General features: G+C 43.4%; 1 protein-coding gene across 1 annotated transcript in view; it reads left to right on the top strand.

The window, feature by feature from the left end:
• Apbb1ip (amyloid beta precursor protein binding family B member 1 interacting protein) overlaps positions 1-16555 on the top strand; it is a 101052-nt gene extending 84497 nt beyond the window's left edge. Inside the window, exons 10-14 of the mRNA XM_051151236.1 lie at positions 707-817; positions 8638-8736; positions 9414-9531; positions 12477-12580; positions 15814-16555. Coding sequence (XP_051007193.1) covers positions 707-817; positions 8638-8736; positions 9414-9531; positions 12477-12580; positions 15814-16341 — 960 coding nt within the window. The 3' untranslated portion in view covers positions 16342-16555. The remainder of the gene's footprint in view (positions 1-706; positions 818-8637; positions 8737-9413; positions 9532-12476; positions 12581-15813) is intronic.
• The last annotated feature ends 4897 nt before the right edge of the window (positions 16556-21452 follow it).

The raw sequence follows: 21452 nt of genomic DNA, 5'->3' as shown, positions 1-21452 counted from the left end.
AAAATGCCCTGCCTTTTATAAAGGAGTAAGTTGTCTCATATGGTGTAATGTTCCTGACCTGAATTCTTTATTCAGTAAGGAGGTGGGGCTCCTAGAAAGTACGAGAAAAGACAGCACCAATCGGGGAACAGATGTGTAATCGAAGCGAAGCCAAACATGAAGATTATAGAGTCTGCCATTGTCACAGCACATTTTATACACAGAAGAGAGGTCTCTGTTTCCATGGCAACCCTGAGAGCCCAAGGAGAAACCATGAAAGAGCATGGGGAGTGTGCTAATTCCCTGAGTATCAGATTTACTGCTCACTCTGCATCCTGAGGGGGCTTGCTTTTTATTTTGCTAATGCCCAGTCACAAACCCTGCGACTGACTTCAACTAGCAAAAGTCACAGTGACGCCCCCAACAGGGGTCACCTTGTTGTGATGGTATCAGTAGCAATAGTTCATGATCAGTCAGTTCTGACTCTCAGAGACCACAAAACAGATGCCAAGGCAACCACGGCACCTTTTGCTCCTTTGCAGGACCAGCGCTGGTTGTCTCGTCTTTTATGTAGGCTTGACCTAGAGAAAACTGTGCACAGATGTTCATATAAATTATCTAAAATTCGATGTTTTTATCTACTAAAAGAATGTTGCAGCATCAAGAAGAACCAGAGGAAATTAGTAACTGCCATCTCAGAGAGATTTTTTTCTTTCCTGTCTTTTAGACATCCCGAGATTTGGCGTGTTTTATACAGTTTGCAAATGTTAACATCTACTATGGGGTTCAGTGTAAAATGAAATACAAAGCACCCACAGACCACTGCTTTGTTTTAAAGGTATGTCATGGTTTAGACTTCTAAGCCATATCAATTATGATTGGATTTTAAGGAAAAATGTTATTGTGATTTCATAAAATGTAAGTATGATATTATAAAATGTGTAGTTTTGAACCAAAATAGCAAAGCATGGTGATATCTATCAAGCACACCCCGCCCAAAGCCTTCATCTGATGATAAAATTTTAAATCTGTCTGAGCCCTTATCAATTCTGGAAATACAAGTTTTATATTGTGAGCAGATTAGTTTAAAATTCCACTAGTAAAACAGGCCAGTTTTCAGTTCTTTACTAATTGTATTTTTGTTCCACTGTTTGATGGTTTTTGAAATTCATATCTTGTCAACATTTTCTATTAAAAATAAAAACAGCACAGAGATGACTTTCAAACCTTAAAAATAATTACCCAGGTTGTAAACCCTCTTTTTAAGTCCCATGCCACCCAGGCTGGCCCCCAGCTCCCTGCGTAGCTGAGGCTGTCCTGGGCCCCCTAGTCCTCTTGCTTTTATCTTCCCAGGCCGGGGCTACCTGCAGGTGCCACCATGCCAGGCTTAGGCGGTGGGACTTTTAAAGGTGCTTAGTGTCAGAAGGGAATGTTTATTATCAGAGATTTGATGTGACTGACATGTTTTAAAGTTAGACTCTCAGAGCACTCAGACCTGCAGATGGGTTAATTTTATAACTACACTTGATGTATTGAGTGTCCCTTGCCCCCACAGAGTTCTGGACTCTAGACTAAGGTAAGTTTGTTTGCATTTGTTCTGGGTCTTAATATAATAACCCAGCCCAGCCAATCATATTCAATAACTGTCCCTCCACAATTACCACTGCTTTATTGTAATCAAAGAATGTCCTGGAATTCAGGGCTTCATTAAGGACTCAATATTATGTGGCTTTCATTTAGACACACTGTGTCTTTCCATGACTGTGTACCCACTGTTAGTTATTTATCAATAATTTTAACAATAACGAACACTATACAAGCCTAGGCGGCACGTCGCTTCCCAGTCTTGTCATCCAGGGCCTTCTTATTTCCGGGAGGTGTTTGGTTATATCTAGAAACATTCCGATATTCATAACTTGAGACAGGGACTAGGTACTACTTACTGGCATCCAGTAGAAGGCAGACCCATTAGATATTACTAATACTCAAAAAAAAAAAAAAAAAAAAGCCCACACCCAGATGACCTGGCCCCAAATCCTGACATTGCTGCTATTGAACAATCCTGTGCTCATCAGGGGAAGCCCAGAGCCATGGCTGTAAAGGGACTGGAGCAAGGCAGAGAGCTGGATTCACTCACTCACTCATCCAGTCCTTACTGAATGACCGCTCTCTTCTGAGCACATTCCAGGTGCAGAGAAAACAAATGTCCAATGATCCCTATTTTGAGTTTATGGTCAGTGTGAGGGACTGGCAGTGAAGGGACGGGCAGGCAATGTGACAACAAATAGTGCAGCTCTGAATCCAAACAGAGCAGGGTAAGGGACAGAGCCTACCAGAGCCAAGGCCAAGGTTCCTTTGGATGGGAAAGATAGTGACATCTGGCAAAAGACACCAATGAAATGAGAAGGGAATAGTAACAGGAGGAAAAACACTCCAGGAACAAGATCTGTAAGTGCAAAGGTCATGAGGTCCCACTCTGTGTAGGTCAGAAAGAGGATAGCTGAGGAGAGCGCCCTGCCTCCTCCTGGGTTTAGCACATTTGTGCCTCCTGCTTATGTTGGAAGGATGGTGGGAGTAATGGCAGACTGTTCTTCCACGTCCATTCGTGGATATGGAACTTGAGCTCTAAGTGGCCAAGTCGGGAAGAGAGCTCCGCAGTGTGGCTCAGGTGCTGTTGTTCTTCCAAACTCTTTTCCCTGTGTCGTGACTATCAGTGATGGTGCAGGTCAGACTGGCTGCCAACAGCCGGCGGGGGGCAGGAGGGCTTCCCTTATTCTCATAGATTTCCACTCAGGTAAAGGTGAATCCATGATGTGGCTGCAGAAAGGATTTTAGGATGAGCCTATTTGAAGTAGAGTTGGAGTTTATTTAGAAGAGAGATAAGTAGGCTGGGCGGGGTGGCGCACGCCTTTAATCCCAGCACTTGGGAGGCAGAGGCAGGCAGATTGCTGTGAGTTCGAGGCCAGCCTGGTCTACACAGTGAGTCCAGGACAGCCAAGGCTACACAGAGAAACCCTGTCTCAAAAAACCAAAAAAAAAAAAAAAAAAAAAAAAAGAGAGAGAGAGAGAAAAGAAGAGAGATTAGTATATATTTAAGCATATGGGTTGATAGAAAAAGAAGTCAACAAAATGAAAAAACACACTCCTGCATGGCTGTAGGCTTCTCAAAGAAGAGCCATGTCCATTTTCGTAGCCTTCATGCTACATGTTAAGGGTTACTAAGAAACGTTCTCCCCACCCCCCATCTCTCTCTCTCTCTCTCTCTCTCTCTCTCTCTCTCTCTCTCTCTCTCTCTCTCTCTGTCTGTCTCTCTCTCTCTCTCTGTCTCTTTCAGTAAATGTATAGTTTAGCTCCAAACATACCTTGAGATGAGATTACAATCTGATAAGGCAAAAACATCAGCCCCAAGGATTGCACAAGGCAGATAAAATACGACTTTTACTGCAAATGAGGTTTCTGAGACGACTCGTAGAAAATTGCAGATTTACAGCCAGGAACACAGAAAAAGTCATATAGACACCTGGTCTTGAATGTATCTAAGTGTTGCTTACAGCTGCTCTCTCAGAATTCACGTTCTTAGCCACATCTCCAGACACTACCTCTATGCAAAATATTCCAAATTGTGGTGGCGATACACCTTTTTTCACTTGTAGTGATCACAAATCTAAGGGGTACCTCAACCATCACCTTCCACACAGTAGCTCAACCTCCTCCCTTCCTTATCAATCCCTTCTCTCAGTAATCCTTCCCAAAATCAATGATCCCATCACCCCTGTGGTAGCTTTCCACTCACTGCTTTCCTAACACACTACTAATCAGTTGGCTTAAAGACAACAAAAATGTAGTACTTTTGTGTTTTAAAATTGGAGTTGTGGGAAGAGCACTTGTCACGCAAGTGTAACAACCTGAGTTCAGTATCTGGATCCATGGTGGTGGAGGGAGCTGACTCCCAAAACTTGTCCTCTGACCTACACACACACACACACACACACACACACACACACACACACACACACACGCACACAATCAAAGCTAGAGCCTGGCATGGTGAGTTCCAACATTATAGAGTCTGAGATAGAAGAATTACAAGTTCAAGGCTACCCTGAACAGCATGAGATCTTGTCTTAAAAAGGAATGAAGGAAAAAAAATCTGAGTTACTTCTGAAGTCTAGAGAGATCTATTCTGTTCCTTTCATCTGGATTTTGGAAGTTTCCAGCAGTGTTTGCATTCCTCATCTTGTAGCTACACAATGCCAGTCCCCTTGTACACGAGCACATGGTCATCGTCTCCGTGCGTGTCTGCGTATATTTCTTCCCCTCTTCTTACCAGGAGGAAGAGTCGTAGGATTTAGAGCACACATTAAAATTCAGTAAAACTTCATCTTAGCCTGATAATATCTGGGTGACATTTCTTTTACAGCAGACATAGATCTCTAACAGCCACCTGCTTTGCCAAGCTATAAACAACAGAGAAATCACCCCCAAATCCCTTTATCTTCACACTTTTCATCCAATGCTTGAGGCAGAAGTCCTGATTTTGAATAAGTGTCTCCCATTCACTCCTTCCACTCTCTGGTCATCCTTCAAGCTCATCTTCCATGTCCACCTCAGCATCATTGATGTTTTAAAATGCCCAGTGGCCCCAGAGCTTATAAAGTCATGCCTCAGCAAAAGGCCCTTGATAACTCCTTTCCACCTTAGAGTTGGTCTCTTTCCAAACCTTCCATAGAATTTCTTGACATTCCCCAAACATTCTGACACTCATTCAAAAGGTTTTTTTCAGCCTTTTAAAAACTTTATTATGATATCTGAGAATAGTCCCACCTTTGATGACATTTGTCTTCCTCTGCTGTCATTTGCCATCTGCGGTGTGAGCAATCTGTTTACATACCCAGAGATATTGCTCAGCTACCAGGAGTTGAGCAAAAGGGCCTTTTATTCTAGTTTTGATTCTTATGCTACCTTTACCCCCAAGACAAGTTGCTTAACGGTGTCTGGTGCCGTCTTTGCTCATTTTGTAAGTTTAGAGGACACTAGGATCCCTTCTTTTAGCAAGAACGTTCTGTAATGGCTTTGGCCGTACTAGTCTAAGAGTTTCTCTTGTTCAAGCCAGAGACAACAGGGTCACGAGGGACAATCCAGCTAGTGGCGTTGATCCAGTCTTTCCTTCGAGCCCTTTTGCAAGTGATTTATCGGCCAACTGAACAATAAGGACGTGAGCCCGTAGGTGAAGTGAAGTGACCAAAGCCAGCATTGTGACAAGCTCTGAGGCTTTGTCACGGAGCCTGAAGAACCTCCAAATTGTGAAGTTGGCGTCCACCAGCCAGCTTGCCTCAGAACCACAAAGTCAGAGGCTTGGCAGAAGCATAGAGGCCTCTGCTTTATATTGATAGCCATCTGATTTCAGGGTATGGCCATATTTTACTGTATTTGGGTGAATAGCGCACTTAGTCTACTACACTTCTCAAGTGGACAAGCACCTCTGCACAAACAGTTGGTGCACTCCATTACAGCACAGGTTGCTGACTGCTTCTGAGAATGTGATTCCTATGATATGCAATAAACCAAAATCAGACAAAGTATTTAGTAGTAATAGTAAGCCCAAGGTAACACTATCAGATTTCTAAGTGTCTCAGAAGGAAAAAAATTACACATATTTCTTTTTCATCTATGTATTTCTTTACATGTTTGTCGTATCTATGTAAATGTATGTGCATGTGTTTGAGTACACACAAACAGAGAGCAGAAGAAGACATCTGGCATCTCCTTCCAAGACCCTATGCCTATTCCACTGAAACAAAGGTCTTATTCCACTGGGCCTTATTTCTCAGTTAGGCTAGAAGCCAGCGAACCCCAGCTGTCCTTCGGTCTCCTCCATACTCAGAGCGGGGATGCCCAGCTTGTTATGGGGTGCTGGGATCCAAAAGATGGTCCTCTTGACTGTGGAGCGAGCTCTATTATTAATTGTTGAACCTTCACTCTGACCTCTGGAGCTTTCTTAAGAAGAATTTAAATATTGCTTGCTGTTGAGACCAGTGCCCCTCTCACGTGTTAGTCAGAACACAAATTCTGTTGTAGGACAGGCAGCTGTGTTCTGACAGTGAACGATGAGAGCTTTGATTTGGCCTTGCAGATTTCTTTGTTGAGAATGCTGCAGGCATTTACGGACCGTCACATTCCAGCCACCAAGCACCTGACTCACATTTTTAACAATCTGACCTCTAGGTTAATTAATACAACAAATTATTATTGCTATTGGACCTCACTGCTTGATTTGACTGATGTTTCCAATTTCAAGGTTCTCCAGAGAACGTGATTATTGGAGTAAGGTTTACAGCACTAAAAGTGAACGTTGAGAATTTCTCGACGAGCTTTGAACACAACTGCACACTGTGCGGCAGCCATCCAAAAGTGTTTGCCGCCATCTACTGGCCGACTGAAGAACTACAGCAATAAATAGTCTGAGTACCAGGTGGACTCCTCAGAGATGAGAAGAACTCTAATAGGGATAGGCATGGGAACTGGCTTCTGGGCCAGGCTGGAGCAAATTCTGAGGGCTGAATAGGTCTCTGTAAAGGAAGCTGTCCAACTAAAAGGATAAACTTTTCTCAGCTGCCAGGAAAGACCACAGACAGGAAATTTTTACATCTTCTGGGTTTTTCCCCCCTGTTCTTTAGAAGTTCTTTAAAGTCTGTTGTTTGTATTCAGTGGTTCAGAATAAATTCAGAAACTCTAGGGTTCAAGAGACATACAGTGAGCTCTCCAAACATCAGCTTTTATCATTTTTAAAACCAGAAGGAATTAAACTTAGAAATAACTAAAGCTCTTGCAGTCTGCGTGTCTTGCAGGGGGAGGGAGAGGGAGCACGTCACACACAATGCTAGCAGGGCAGCCAGTCCACACGCTTTCCCTCATATCCCAGATGAAGTTCAGAGGCACAGTGCCCTGTGCTCAAATCAGCTTTGGAGATTAGCTGCTTTTCCAAAGGTCAGTGAGTGTGCTGGAAGCAACAGTGGAAAGGTCTATGCAGCGGCATCTCAGAGAGGACTTGCTGCTTCGCCCTTTTGCTGCCCATGGAAGCCAAATCTGCCATGCTCCCAGATCTCCTGGCAACTCTTTGATCTTTAGTAGCACTAGTTTATGCTTATCCTGGCAAAACTAGCAAGCCGCTCTAAGGAAACACACATGCCCACGCGCGCACACACACACACGTCTTAGTTGGTACTTTTTTATACAATAAAGTGTAATAGAAGTTGTAATGACCCATGAAAATTGACATGATACATATTTCACATCCTAGGTTTGGTTGCCAGCCTCTTACCTATGGCTTCGCTATTTCTCATGCAACAGTCAATGCTATGCTTATTTGTTTCTTTAAACAATTATTTTGACATCCAGGTTGCAGTTCTCCCACATGCAAAACATGTGCTATGCACCATGGATCTTCCAGAACAAATAAGACAGGCAAAGTTCCTGTCCAATAAAGAGCTCAATGTGTCAGAGCCAAATAGAAACAGAAGCTACACTGATAGGAGAATCAAGAGAAGAGACGCAGGAAATCTTGTCATTGTGTTTGCCACATCACACACACACACACACACACACACACACACACACACACACACTCACACACACACACACTCACACATACACACACACTCACACACACACATACACACACACTAACACACACACATACACACACACACACACATACACTCACACACACACACACACACACACACACACTCACCAACACATGTTCATGGCCACTTAAGGACAGACAGAAACACTCTGGATGACAGAATGCCATCCTCCCTGCAGAGGATGCGCCATGTGGATGTGAGATCATCATCAGGAAAGGGAGGTCTTTGCAAACTCTCAATTCTTGGCAAAAGAAATGACCTATGGACTAAATGTGAGGGTGGGGGTTAATAAGACTATGATTTATATAAGTATTAGTGTTGTGACATAAAACTACCTAAGTCCCTTTATCTGATAAATAGAGACTCAACTTGGTTTCCAATGAGGGACAAACACATAACAGATTGGAAGGATTCCTGCATTTAAAATGGAGATATAAAAATATTACTGACATATTACAAGAAGTGCTTATGATTAAATCACACAAGAGGCTTCTTAAATCTGTTCATTCAATTTTCATTCAATTAGTCATTAAATTTGGCCTTTTTCTTAATGGTGCTTGGAAATGAACCCAGGGCCTCACACAGCCTAGGCAAGTGTGCTGCCACTGAACTATACCCCAGCCTTTTACTTTGGGGACAAAATCTCAAGTTTCTCAAGCAGATTTCAACCTGGTGATCCTTCTTTTCCACCTCCCTAGTATCTGAAGTTGCAGGCCTGTGCCACCAGGCTACCAGTTCAGCAGTTTTAAACGCACCTACAGCTAGGTGGGCTAAGCTGTAATCTCAACGGCCAGGAAGACTGAGATGGGAAGATCATGAGTTCAAAGCCAGCCTGGGCCTCATGATGACATCTTTGACTCTTCCTGATCCTAATACTACTGCCAGATATTTTCCACCATCTCAGTACATCATATGTATTGTCATAGTTTTTCTTTATGTTCTTTTTGAAAGGGTGCTTTGGGCTTTTAATAAACTGGGTCTGTTAATTATCTTCAAAATTGCTTCTGTGTAGCACCCTCAAATTCAGAAGGAATCTCAGTACATCAAGTATCTCTGCTGTGATGATGCAAGAACGCTCGCACAGTGGATTATGGGAATAAGGATTGCCAAGGTGAGTGCACACTCAGCTTACTAGTGCCAGCATTTCACCACTCCTGGGTACATGCTGTCTTGTCTATTTGTTGGGATTTTTGCCCCCTCAGTAAGTGTAGTCACTCACCTCGTATTGTATTGCATAGTATTAACTACACAAACACGCACCTGCCCAGTGGCCTGACAATCAGAGTTGACCTTCAAACAAACTTTTCAGATTCACAGAGAGAACTGCAAACATAGTGTGCAATTAAGAAACGAGATTGGGCCAAAGGTGAGTACCTTAGTGGTGGAACACTCACCTAGCAAGTGTGTGGCCCTGATTTTGGTCCCATCATTGAAAGGGAGAGAAAGAAAAAAAAAAGGGGGCAGTTAAGTCTACTAAACAGTTACATGAAGACTTGTTATCAGAACTGTGTGGCTAGCTAGCCCCATCCTCTGATGTGTACATGGGCGAACTTGATGATTGTGCTAATCTAGAAAAAAAAAAACTGTTTGACATTTGAAAGAGAAATCAGTGAAATATACCCCCAAAATCCAAATTGGACCAGGAGAACATTCTTTCTCTCTCTCTCTCTCTCTCTCTCTATATATATATATATATATATATATATATATATATATATATATATCTTGCAGTGGAGTGCAAAACTTGAAATAAATGGATTCCTTTTCCTTCTTCTATTCCCTCCCTAGTATGGAAAGACCCTCTATGACAACTATCAGCGGGCTGTGGCAAGAGCTGGCCTCGCCTCTCGGTGGACGAACCTGGGGACTGTCAGTACAGCAACACCAGCTCAGCAGCCTTCCACAGGTAAAAGCTGACAAGAGATTCCCACTCAGTCCCCAAGCTCGAGGCCCACGCCTGTCCTCCAGTACACTGTGTAAAAGTGAACTCTCTCGGGGACTAGGGAGCTGGCTCTCTGGGTAAAGTGCTTGTTGTGCAACTGTGAGAGCCTGAGCTCAGAGCCTCAGTACCAATGTAAAGGCCAGATGTGGTGCCCCAGGCACTAGAGGGCAGGGGTAGAATGGATCTTGGGGCCTTGCTGAACATCCAGTCTAGCTAAGGAGCTCCAGGTTCAATGAGAGACTCTGTCTCAAAACTAACAACAACAATAACAATAATCATAATCATAATGTGAAGAATTAATTAAGGAAGGCACCCTGCTGTTAACCTCTAGTCACCACATATGACTTCATGCATGAGCACATCTGCTCCCACACACATGCACACGTGCAAAGAACAGAGAGAGAGATGGGAGGATAAAAATAGAATAAAATGAAATTTTTAAAAAGCAAGCTTTGTAGACACTGTTTGGAATATATGCACCCCACACTCACACACCTGCACCCCACATGCACACACCTGCACCCCACATGCACACACCTGCAACCCACATGTTTACACCTGCATCTATTTCCAGGTGACTTTTCACAAAGCTTTGGCTACTTTTTCACAGTCAACCCATAAATAAAGTGTTGGTCATGATTTTTAGAATGGGCTGCAAGAAGATGTGTCTTAGTAAAATACAAATATCGTGTGGAATACTCAGAGCAGATATGGAGCCGTGCCCGGCTGTTTTTCCTCCCTGACAGATGGCTAGCACCTCATGCCCAGTGCTAGACACTGAATTTCAAGGTAACACAACCTTGACTTGTGTTTTTTAAGACTGGTTTACTCAGATTGGGTACCTAATGAGCTCGGTGCTTTACATAAAGAGCTGTCCTTTGGTTTCCTGACAGATTCTAGGAACCCCTTGAGCACTCTACAAGTGCATGGTTGTTATATTGTATTGCTTAGGAACAGTGACAAAGAAAAACCTGCACATGCTCAGTAAAAGCCACTGATTTCCAAACTTTTTTGGTTGGTTATAATGGATACAGAATTCACAGGCTATAACTGCTCCTCAGCATGTAGATTACAGTCCCCTTTCACAGTTGAGAGAACTATCTAGTATAAACAGAAGCTAGTATCCAATAGAAAGCAAGTACACAAATCAAACACTTACTGAGAATGAATCATAGAGTGTTATCTTAAAACAAATGTTGTATGCATGTAATTTTACTATTTACTGCAATGAAATAAAATTTATATACTAATGAAATATAGGATGTACCTATTTAATTTTTACATGGAGAACTAAATCTTGGTTGGATATTTGACTATAAGGCATAGAACATTGTCAGGGTTTCTTAGAGTTGATCTGTATTCTGATTTTTATAGCCATCAAGTGCTGAGAATGACACTTTGTACAAATACATAGTGCAAAAATGGCAGGAGTGTGTAGGGCTATTTCAGAGATCACTGGAAATTCTGTTCTACTCTCAAGTTAAAATTCTTTTAAGAATCATTCCATGAAACAAATCAGCAACTCGAGCAGCAATTTTGTAATGTTAATTTTTTTCTTTATTCCTGAAAATTTCAGACATGTACACAACGAAGCCTGGACATAGCTATGTCCCATAACCCCCTCCAGACCCCCGCAGGGAAGGTTCCTTTCAATTCACATACTCTTTCTTTTTCTAAATAAGACACTAAATCCCATTAGTGCCGCCTTTATGCGCACAGATATAGGACTATCCACTGCATCTTGGGAAATCTACCAGTGGCTGCACATTATTTTTTATTAATTTTTTCCTGTTACATCTCAATGTTTATCCCATCCCTTGTATCCTCCTATTCCCCCCCCCCCCATTTTCCCATTATTCCCCTCCCCTATGACTGTTTCTGAGGGGGATTACCTCCCCCTGTATATGCTCATAGGGTATCAAGTCTCTTCTTGGCAGCCTGCTGTCCTTCCTCTGAGTGCCACCAGGTCTCCCCCTCCAGGGGACATGGTCAAATGTGAGGCATCAGAGTACGTGAGAAAAGTCATATCACACTCTCCACTCAACTGTGGAGAATGTTCTGACCATTGGCTAGATCTGGGAAGGGGTTTCAAGTTTACTGCCTGTATTGTCCTTGGCTGGTGCCCTTAGTTTGAGCAGGGACCCCTGGGCCCAAGTCTGCCTATCATAATGTTCTACTTGTAGGTTTCTAGGACCCTCTGGATCCTTTCATTTTGCTATTCTCCCATGCGTCTCTCATTTAGAGTCCCAATAGGATGTCCTCCCCTCCCAGAAGCAAAAAGACTCAAATGGTATATACTCACTTATATCTGCATACTAGCCCAAGGAGCATGTCCCACAAAAGCCTTCACTTACCAGGAAACTGGCTGCACATTTTTAACAAGCTGGAATCCCTCTCTCCCACAGCAGCTGGCAGTAGCCAGTAGCTCCTCAGTGAGCCACAGCAATTGAAAGCACCTGAAGTGTGCCTGGCTTGCTCTTGTGCAGGTCAACACAATGGGTGTGAGTTCATGAGTGCCAGAGCCCTGTGATATCCAAAAGACAACAGATCACCTCAGTCCTCCCATCACCTAGCTCTGACATCCTCCACCCCTCCTCTTCAGTGGTATTCCCTGAACCTGGGTGGAGAGAGGGGTGACAAAGATGCCCCACTTTAGGGCTGAGTACTCTAATTCTGTGCCTTCAATCAGTTATGTGTCCATCCACCTACTGCCGCCCGCTGCAAAATCTTAGTGTTTACTGAAAGCCTTATGGCTTTTGACTAGACACAGGTCCTCACATACAGGGCTTTGTGAAATGTTTGCGAATGTTCCCTTTTGCTTTATGAGGTAAAGGGCTTTGTATTTGCAGATTCTCCTTTGAGAACAGCAAAAATGCCTTCTCACTCTGTTCTTTCTTCTCCTCCCTCAGGACTTAAAACAGGCAGCAGCCAGCCCAATGGCCAGATGCCCACGGCTGCACCTTCAGTGGGTGTGATTCTCCAAGAGGCCCAGATACAAGTTGAAACAACTAAGGTAAAATCACAGACCCACACAAAGCCTGTCGAGTGGTACCTAAAAACCTGCCTTCTGCCTGTGAGCAGGTCCTGCTACCTTTTCTTTTTAAAAACGTGAATATAGTTCCAAATACAACTGGGAAGCCACTGCACTATAATTTCATTTAGGAAATGGGGTCATGTTTTATCTTAAAGCGCCCTAGGCTAGAGGTGAAAGTTAGAATCAGCTCAGCTGTTAATCACACTGCTTTGTGATGTCCTAAGTGTTTGTTAGTTGTGTTTATTATGACACAGGGATTTCCTTCATGTATTGACTTTCATGTTCTCTCACCTTGAGATTTTCAGTTACTGTTAAGAAATATATATCAGAGCAATTCAATGTTAGTCAGAAGCCCTATATGAAGTGAACCCCAAAACCAAATCAGAAGACTCCTAAGAGGGGTCCACTTATAAAATGTGCATTTTACATTTTCTGGTTAATGACATGAATGCACGCTCAGGGTGATGGAGAAGAAAACTCATTTAGATGATAACCAAGAGAAGAGGTGAAGATCAGTGGCACAGCATGTGTGAGGGTGTGAGGGCCTGCGTTCCACTGCCTGTACCACAAGGATAGATAGATAGACAGACAGACAGACAGACGGATAGGTAGATGGATGGATAGATAGATAGACAGATAGATAGACAGACAGACCAGCTGTGTAGTATAACATCCTCCATAACTTTTTTCTATAAAAGAGACTAAGGAAGATTAATTGAAATCTATATAAAGACCCATAGTTGATTGTAATTTAGTTATTAATCCAATTCAGATGTCCCAGATGACTCTAATTTTCACTGAGTCGTTCTCGTGGTTTAGAACAGCTTTAATTGGTTGTGGCCCTCTCCTACAACCCAGATACTAGAGTCTGTGTGCACTCTTCAACAATTTACTGTACTCACCCCTTCAGTGGTAAAAAGTGAATATGTTGGTGTTTATTGAAAGCCTTATAGTTTTTTAAAGCCATTTTAGACTTTTAAAAGCTGTTTCTCTGATCTATCCAAGCCTGACAGTCCCACTACACAATTTTCTTCCTGTCATATTTTCATTACTTTTGTAAAATTAGTCAAAAAGAAGTATTTTTATAAGTCAAAGAAATAAAAGAAGCCCAGAATAGAAATGATTTCTATGTTAATACCAACACTCAAACTGTCTGATCCAAAAATTTAAAGAAATATATCACAAGTTAATTAGCTTAGCGTGCTCAGTAAATAAATAAAAAAAATGAAACTCATCAAAAAGTACTTTGTTAGGAAAAAAAATCTAAGTTTAATATTCAGTAGTTCAGGCTGTCGAGCAAAGGAAAAAATTAAAACAGAAGCTGATGAAATGTAAATTAAAGTGATGATGGTTTAGAACGTAGTCATTCAATTCAGCTGCCCGGGATTGCTGGGGACGTTGCCTTTGTATAAGCACACTGTGGTGGTTGTCACTGTCAAGCCCGCTGTTGACAGAGGTGGATGCTCTAGAGTCTTAGAGACTTAAGCCGGGTCAGCTGTTCTGCCTCCACCAACAGCGCGTGCATCATGGTTGGACGTCAGGAACACATCAAGGGCTTATTCCACTTGGTCTCATTATAACACAAAGCAGATAGTAGTCAATCTATACCTGACTTTAATAGCACACACACACGCACACACACGCGCGCGTGCACGTGGGGGTGGGGGGGCGGGGGGTGCGGGGGAGGAGGTGAGGGAGAGGGAGAGAGAGACAGAAAGAGAGAGAGAGGTAAACTGAGAGCCTAGACCAGGTGCCCTTCTGAAAGCTTCCGTGGCAAAGCTTGTGATTGGCTCCTCCTTTGAAGTTCACAGTCCAGGAGCCGGAACCTTTGTTGTGGAAATAATAGTGCATAGAAACACCATCCACAACCAAGGGAACAATGGAGCATCCCCTCCACCAGGAAGCGATCCTTCATGGCTGGTTTTGTAAAACCCAGACAGGATTTTATTTCTCTTGGCTTCTTCATTTCTACATTCTTCATCCTAACCAAGTAGAATATCTAAGCAAAGAGAGTTTTTTAAAAATATAATATTCTTTATTTATTCTTTGAAAATGCACACAGTGTATTTCAAGCACATTTATCCCAATCCCCTACTCCAGCTCCTCTCAGGTACCCCTCACTCCCACACACTCTGCCCTCTCACCTTCATCTTCTCTTTATTCTCACAACCCTCTTGAGTCCAATGTTGCCTATATACTCATGGGTATAGGGCCATCCATTGTCAACAGATCCCCACTCAGGGTGAGAGCTCCTGGGCTTCTCCCAACTGTGATGGAGTGTCAAGTAGCTTGACCATGTAGGTCATGGTCCTGTCATGTCCAGAACACATTTGCACCCTCATCTTCCCCAACCTCTGGCTCTTACAGTCTTTCTGCTCCTCCTTCCTCAAGCGACCTGAGCACTGGGGCAAGGTGGTATTACGAGGTGATCCATTTCCCACTGAGCGCTGCACTGATAATTGTTCTCTGCACCTTGACCAGTGTGCGTCTCTGCACAAAGAGATTTCTCTGATGGGAACTGAGCTGCACTCACCTAAGGATATAGAAATAAATATTTAGGAGGCAGTTTGATACTATGCACAAATAACCCTGGTCGATTCATCCCTAGACGCTTTGAACTCCCCAGCCACACGTTCTTGACCAGATTTTAAGCCAAGAGATTTTTGTGAACACTCTGAGATGCCCCTTAATTATTTCTATAGCATCAAAGGTGTGGCACAGAAGCACAGTGCACACACACCACCACCACCACCCCTAAAATTGTGTTTCTTCATATGCCCAGGATATTGATGGCTTGTCTTAGGTAGGAAGTCTTAGAGAAACATCTGCCTTCTAGTTTGAGCTGCCTCAAGAATGAGATCTGCTTGGAAATAAAACTGAAGGTATCCCCCACAAGAAGTTGGGATTTATTCATATTTTAGAGAAACAGTCAACATCTGCATAAGACTTGCTCGGAAAGGTCTGTTCATGACCGAAAGACAGTAAACACTTCCTAGAGTAAATGTGGCTGAGATGCCCAGTTACAGAGAGTTGGGGCTGTGTACTTGCATATAATGACGCCAAAGGCATCTAGAATTAATTATTCCTTACCTGGAGGAAGGCGGGCTCATAAGCACACTTAGTCCCAGTGTGGGAGGGAATGGGGCAATCCCAACCAATGTCAGTGCCACGTAACAGATGTGTTGTCAAGAACTGTTGTCAATATGTTGTAGGATGACACGCGAAGATTGGGTAACCACTACCCAGGAGCTGCCAGGGAGAACCATCACCCTAAATCCAGCCTGCCACCGCCCCAGCCTCCACTAAGACGATCTTCTGACACCTGTGGCAGCCCCGCCTTGCCACCCAAGGCCAAGGGCCCAGGCAGCTGCACTTTTCCCGCCCACCCAGAGGACCCTCCTGCCGCCACCCCCCCCCCCACCCGCCCGAGGAGGACTGTGACAGCGAGCTACCCCCACCCACCGCCGGGTTTGCTGGAGGAGCCACCTGACTTCCTGCCACCGCCCCCACCCCCACCCCCTGCAGCTGTTGAAGGCTCCGCATTACCACCCCCGCCCCCACCCCCACCCGGTCTCTCCCAGGAGAAGACCAAGTCATGTCCAATGCCCCCCAAAAGGCCCCCAGTGCCCCCCAAGAGGCAAGAGAACCAAGGACTCCCCGGTGCACCAAAGAGCAGCGAGCAAGATTTCATGTCAGACCTCATGAAAGCGTTGCAAAAGAAAAGAGGCAATGTCTCTTAGGGACATCTCTAACAGATGATTTCTAATTAGATCCATGTTTGAGTACTCTATTGTTGTGGCATCTTGTTCATTTTAGTAAAATGTTTTCTGACCAGAAATGACGTAAAACTCTTCACTGCTGTGCACACTGTGTTCATACCTATAAGCTAGCAGAATTCAAGGTTTCTAACTACATACGTCTATGCATACACACATGCACATCCTGTGTGTTTTCCCCTGAGTGCATTTATCTTGCATTCCAGGTTCACTGAAATGATAGTCTAGTTTCGTTTTATTGTGTCAAAGAGGCTCAAGTTTTAAAAATAAAAGTTTGACTTAAAGCAGTATTTCTAGAAATAGTGTGTACGTTTTGTATGGTGCCAACACTACTTTATATTTGGCTTTCTCAAAGTTTCAAAGTCCTATGCCTTCTTATGTCTTGTTCCATTTTTCCTCCTTGGTGTCTGTAACTTTCAGAAAATGCAGAAGAAAAAGAAGAAGAAGAAGAAGAAGAAGAAGAAGAAAGAAGAAGAAGAAGAAGAAGAAGAAGAAGAAGAAGAAGAAGAAGAAGAAGAAGAAGAAGAAAAAGAAAGAAGGCAAATATGCCATTTCCTCTACACATCTTGGTTGATTCCATCTCTGGCCCTAACACTGGTTTTGTGTGGGGGCTGGTTGGTTGGCTGGTTCTGAATTGCTAGGGAAGAGCTCATAGCACCTGCACCCTGGCAAGTGTGCCTCTCTGAGCTACGAACACCCAGCCTGTTCTTCACTCTTTTGGCTTTTGGTTTTTTACTTTTTAAAAATGGTATTACTTTTTCATTTATTTATTAACTTAACCTCTTTACAGCCTGATGCCAGCTTCCTCCCTCCTCTTCTCCTAGTCTTGCCCTCACACCCTCCTCCTGCTATTCCCCCCTTTCCTTTTCTCAGAGAAGGGGAGGCCCCCAAGGAATATCAACCCACCCAGGCCCCTCAAATCACAGTAGGTCTAAGTGAATCCTCACCCACCATTAGTGTGTGTGTGTGTGTGTGTGTGTGTGTGTGTGTGTGTGTGGTGTATCTGTGTGAGTGTGCATGTGTGCACACTTTTATGGAGTAAGTACGCGCCTTTCTCTCCAGGCCTCATTCAGGCATAGTGAGTGTTCTTACCCATGGGACCATCTCACTGGCCCAGTCTTTGCCTTTTAAAATGGATAAACAAAGCAATACAAACTGTACATTTCGTTCCTAGATGCTGTGGTACAAATGTGCTACAAATGAAGCATCTGGAAAAGACAGACTCCTGTGTATCCCGTAACCTGACTGCAGAATGAACTGCAGAAGTTTAAGAACCAGCATATTCTGGCCTTGGTGACCCAACTCTGTCTTCTCTAATTAGTTCCTTGTTGGCCTTGTAGAATTTTTAAATTTTTCTTTTATGCCTCTGCACTTGTTTTTAATTGTATTTTTTTAAAAATAAACTCTTCAAAATACTTAGTTCCTACAAAGTAGGTAAGAGATTAAATATATACATGTTGTTTTCTAAATTAAAGATAATTAATCTTAGTTTTCAATATTTAGAAAGGAGTAAGCTCTAAATGAATATTTTAAACAAATTCCGTTTTAAAATTAACATATTTAGAAATTAAAATTAGTAAAGCAAGAATGCAGAGTGAGGGGATGCCTCGCAGGTGATTTCAAACGGTTCTTGAGCAAGTATCTGAAACTGGAGGTTAACAAACCCTTTACTTAATTTCACTCCACCTACATTAACTCATTCCTGCTTAAGTTTGGTGGTTTTATATCAGTGTAGTAAAACCATAATTTCCTGACCCACAGTCAAAACCTGACTGTTGGGCAGATCCCTGGGACAGTGAGGACAGACATGGCAGCATAGTTTTATCAGAGACTGGCGCAGAGAGTTAGAGTTTGGTAGGGAGCGGTAAACATCTGTGGTCACACAGAGGTCCAGATTGCTTAAATCCAGTATAGATCAATGAAGCCACTACAAAGAGCTCAAGACAAAAGATCTTGAGGGTAATCAGATATGGAACCAGGTGTAGGCTGTAGGCTTGCGATCGGGCTGGAAGCCAGTTCCGGCTCTGTAGCAAGACCCTGTCTCAAAATAAAGCCAGAGAAACAAATAAAATCACTACCATGATTGCAGATCAGGGGCACTTGTATAACTTAGAATTCTGGTCACCTGTTTGGAATCAAAAGAGTAGCATGTCACTTGCTTTATTTCAGAGTATACAAACTTAGGTAGTGATTCATAGTCATAGCTACAGGATGAGACACAGGTTCCTGCCTGACAGCCACTCAGTCTTGAGGATAAAGGCAGCCTGAAACTGACCCAGCCCACTCTGCCATTTAAGGTTCTGACTTTATATAACAAAACCACCTAGTGCAACTAAATGCAAACTGAAAGTTCATCTCCGTGACTCACAGCACAGTCTCAGGAAGCTTGTTACCCATGAGTCTAAGCAGTCTCAGAAAGCCTGCTTTAAGCATGTGTCTAAGCACCCAGGTCCCCGTACTGGTTCTAGAAAATTCTTGGCTTTCCCCTCTTTTCTCTCCTTCACTGTTGTTAGATTTATTTCACTGTCTCTCTATAAACTCCAACTTTCTACCATCTGTCTAGAGGTTTTCACTAACTGGAAAAGCTGTCTGAGGGAAGTCATTTGTGGCCAGAGGAAGTGAAGAGTTGCTCCTTACTAAGCTGTGTATACCCCGAAAACAGTTCCTAAAAAGGCATTGCTGTGAATCAAGGGAGTGAAAGGACCAGGACCTGAATCCTTGAGGGTAAAAGGAGGGATGCAGTTTTGGTGGGTTTCAATAGAGACCCCAAAAACATCACGTCAAATGTATTACTAAGAGATCAAGCCTGCAGGCCCACAGAGTTGGTTCATAGCCTATCTCCTAAATTCTACTTGCACCTTTTTCTTTAAAAAGAGAAAGGGCTATAAAAACTCAAAATGACTCAGATGCTCTCAAATTTTAAACCCGATATGGATTTTAGGAAAGCTGTTGAAAAGAATATTGACACGTTATAGCAGACGGAACAGAGCTAGGCCCCTTCACCTCGCTCTGCTCTTGGCTATCTTGTGTGAGTGCAAGTCAAATACTAAAGTCTTATGATCAAAAGCCCCAACGTCCTGGGATGCTTTCAGGGGATGTCAAGGAGTCATTTACCTTTCACACGCATAAGCACAAGCAGGCAGTGAATGCTGCAGTTTCTGCTCAGCGACGCAGAATCTTCTTATCTGGCTGAGAAGCTGTGTCACAGGCATTCCTTTGACCTGGGTGGGGCTACCACCTCACCCCCACCGGGTAGAGCTGAAGATGTTTCTGCTTGGATGTGGAAAGGCTCTAAAGGCAGGGATTAAGTCAATGGTACTAATCTTGATTTATACAATCTATAATCTTGCAAAAATGATGTCATCTGGACCAGCTGAAATTTAAAATACAGCGTTTGAGCCAGGCTTGGTGGTGAATGTCTTTACTCTCGGCATTCAAGTGGCAGAGGCAGGTGGATCTCTGTGGGTTCTAGGCCAGCCTGGTCTACAAAGCGAGTACTAGGACAGTCAAGGCTATATAGAAAGACCTTGTCTCAAAAAAAAAACCAAAAAAACAAAAAAACAAAGAAACAAACAAACAACAACAAAATGAGCATTTGAAAGTTTATAAGACATGATTTTATCGGACACATGATAAAAATCTAAAACAAGTTTCTTCATTCTTTTATTCTGTCTGCACACGCACGCGCACGTGTGTGTGTGTGTGTGTGTGTGTGTGTGTGTGAGAGAGAGAGAGGGAGAGAGAGAGAGAGAGAGAGAGAGAGAGAGAGAGAGAGAGAGAGAGAGAGAGAGAGAGAGAGAGAGAGAGAGAGAATGAGAGTACCTGTGGTACCTATAGAAATCAGAAGAGGATGTTGGATCCCCCAGGAGCCAGAGTTACAGGCAATCATGCAATTATGAGCCACTCAGTGTGAATGCTGGGGAACACATTCTTCTGCAAGAACAGCAATTGCTCTTAACCACTGAGCCATCTTTCCAGCCCCCAAATCAGATTTGTTTGTTTGTTTGGGGGTTGTTTGTTTGTTTGTTTGTTTTTGGAGACAGGGTTTCTCTGTGTAGCCTTGGCTGTCCTGAACTCACTTTGTAGATCAGGCTAGGGCCTCAAACTCACAAAGATCCACCTACCTCTGCCTTCCCGAGTGCTGGGCTTACAGGTGTGTGCCACTGTGCCCAGCTATATTTTCAACTCTTAAACCTACATAATCCCAGAAAGCCAGCTTAAAATTTGAGGAGCTAGGATCTAGCTGGTTGTAGGAAGCAGGTTACTGCAGGCAGGCCCTTGGGAGTGTCTTTTCCTTGGCATCTCTCTGAATCCCTCCTCCTGCTTCCTGGCTGCCTGGGCTGCTCTGCTCTGCCATGCCAGTCTGCCACGATAGCTGACACCTTGGAAACTATGAGCTAAAATTCATTCCGCTCATAGGTTGATTGATTTTGTCAAGTATTTTGGAAAGAATTTAGGAGCTGGAGTATGTGAAGGAGTGCTGTGAAATACTGTCTTGGGGCCAATGTACCCATGAACTCATTGTAGCTCTGGTTACCAGCATGAGATCAAGTCAAGATCCTGAACACTCCAGCAGGCAGGCAGCAATCCAAGTAATTGGATTCAGTGCACTCTTAACAGGAAAATAAGAAGAAGGAGGAGGAGGAGGAGGAGAGAAAGGGTCAGGAGGGGGGCATCTGGCGTGTCTGGGAGGAGGGGAGAGTTAGGAGTGCATATGGTTAAGATGTGCTATTTGCATGTACAAAAGTATCAAAGAGTAGAGGCTGGACAGATAGAGCACTGACTACTTTTCCAGAGGTCCTGAGTTCAATTCCCAGCAACCACATGGTGGCACACAGCCATCTATAATGTAATCTAATGCCCTCTCCAGGCAGGCAGAACACTGTATACATGATAAAAAATATATCAAAGAATAAATAGAAGATATTCTATTTTTAAATTCCCAACAAAGAAGGAAGAGAAGCTCTTGATTACCTGCCCCTAGCCAAAGAGTTAATGGCAGTTAGCAGCTACTGAGGGAGACAGAGTCATTTTTCCTTGAGGATGGGTGACCACTGCTAGGCCGCCCATATGCA

This window comes from Acomys russatus, chromosome 9 (genome assembly GCF_903995435.1).
Source record: "Acomys russatus chromosome 9, mAcoRus1.1, whole genome shotgun sequence".
In the NCBI taxonomy this organism is placed as follows: domain Eukaryota; kingdom Metazoa; phylum Chordata; class Mammalia; order Rodentia; family Muridae; genus Acomys; species Acomys russatus.
This window is presented reverse-complemented; position numbering and strand designations above follow the sequence as displayed.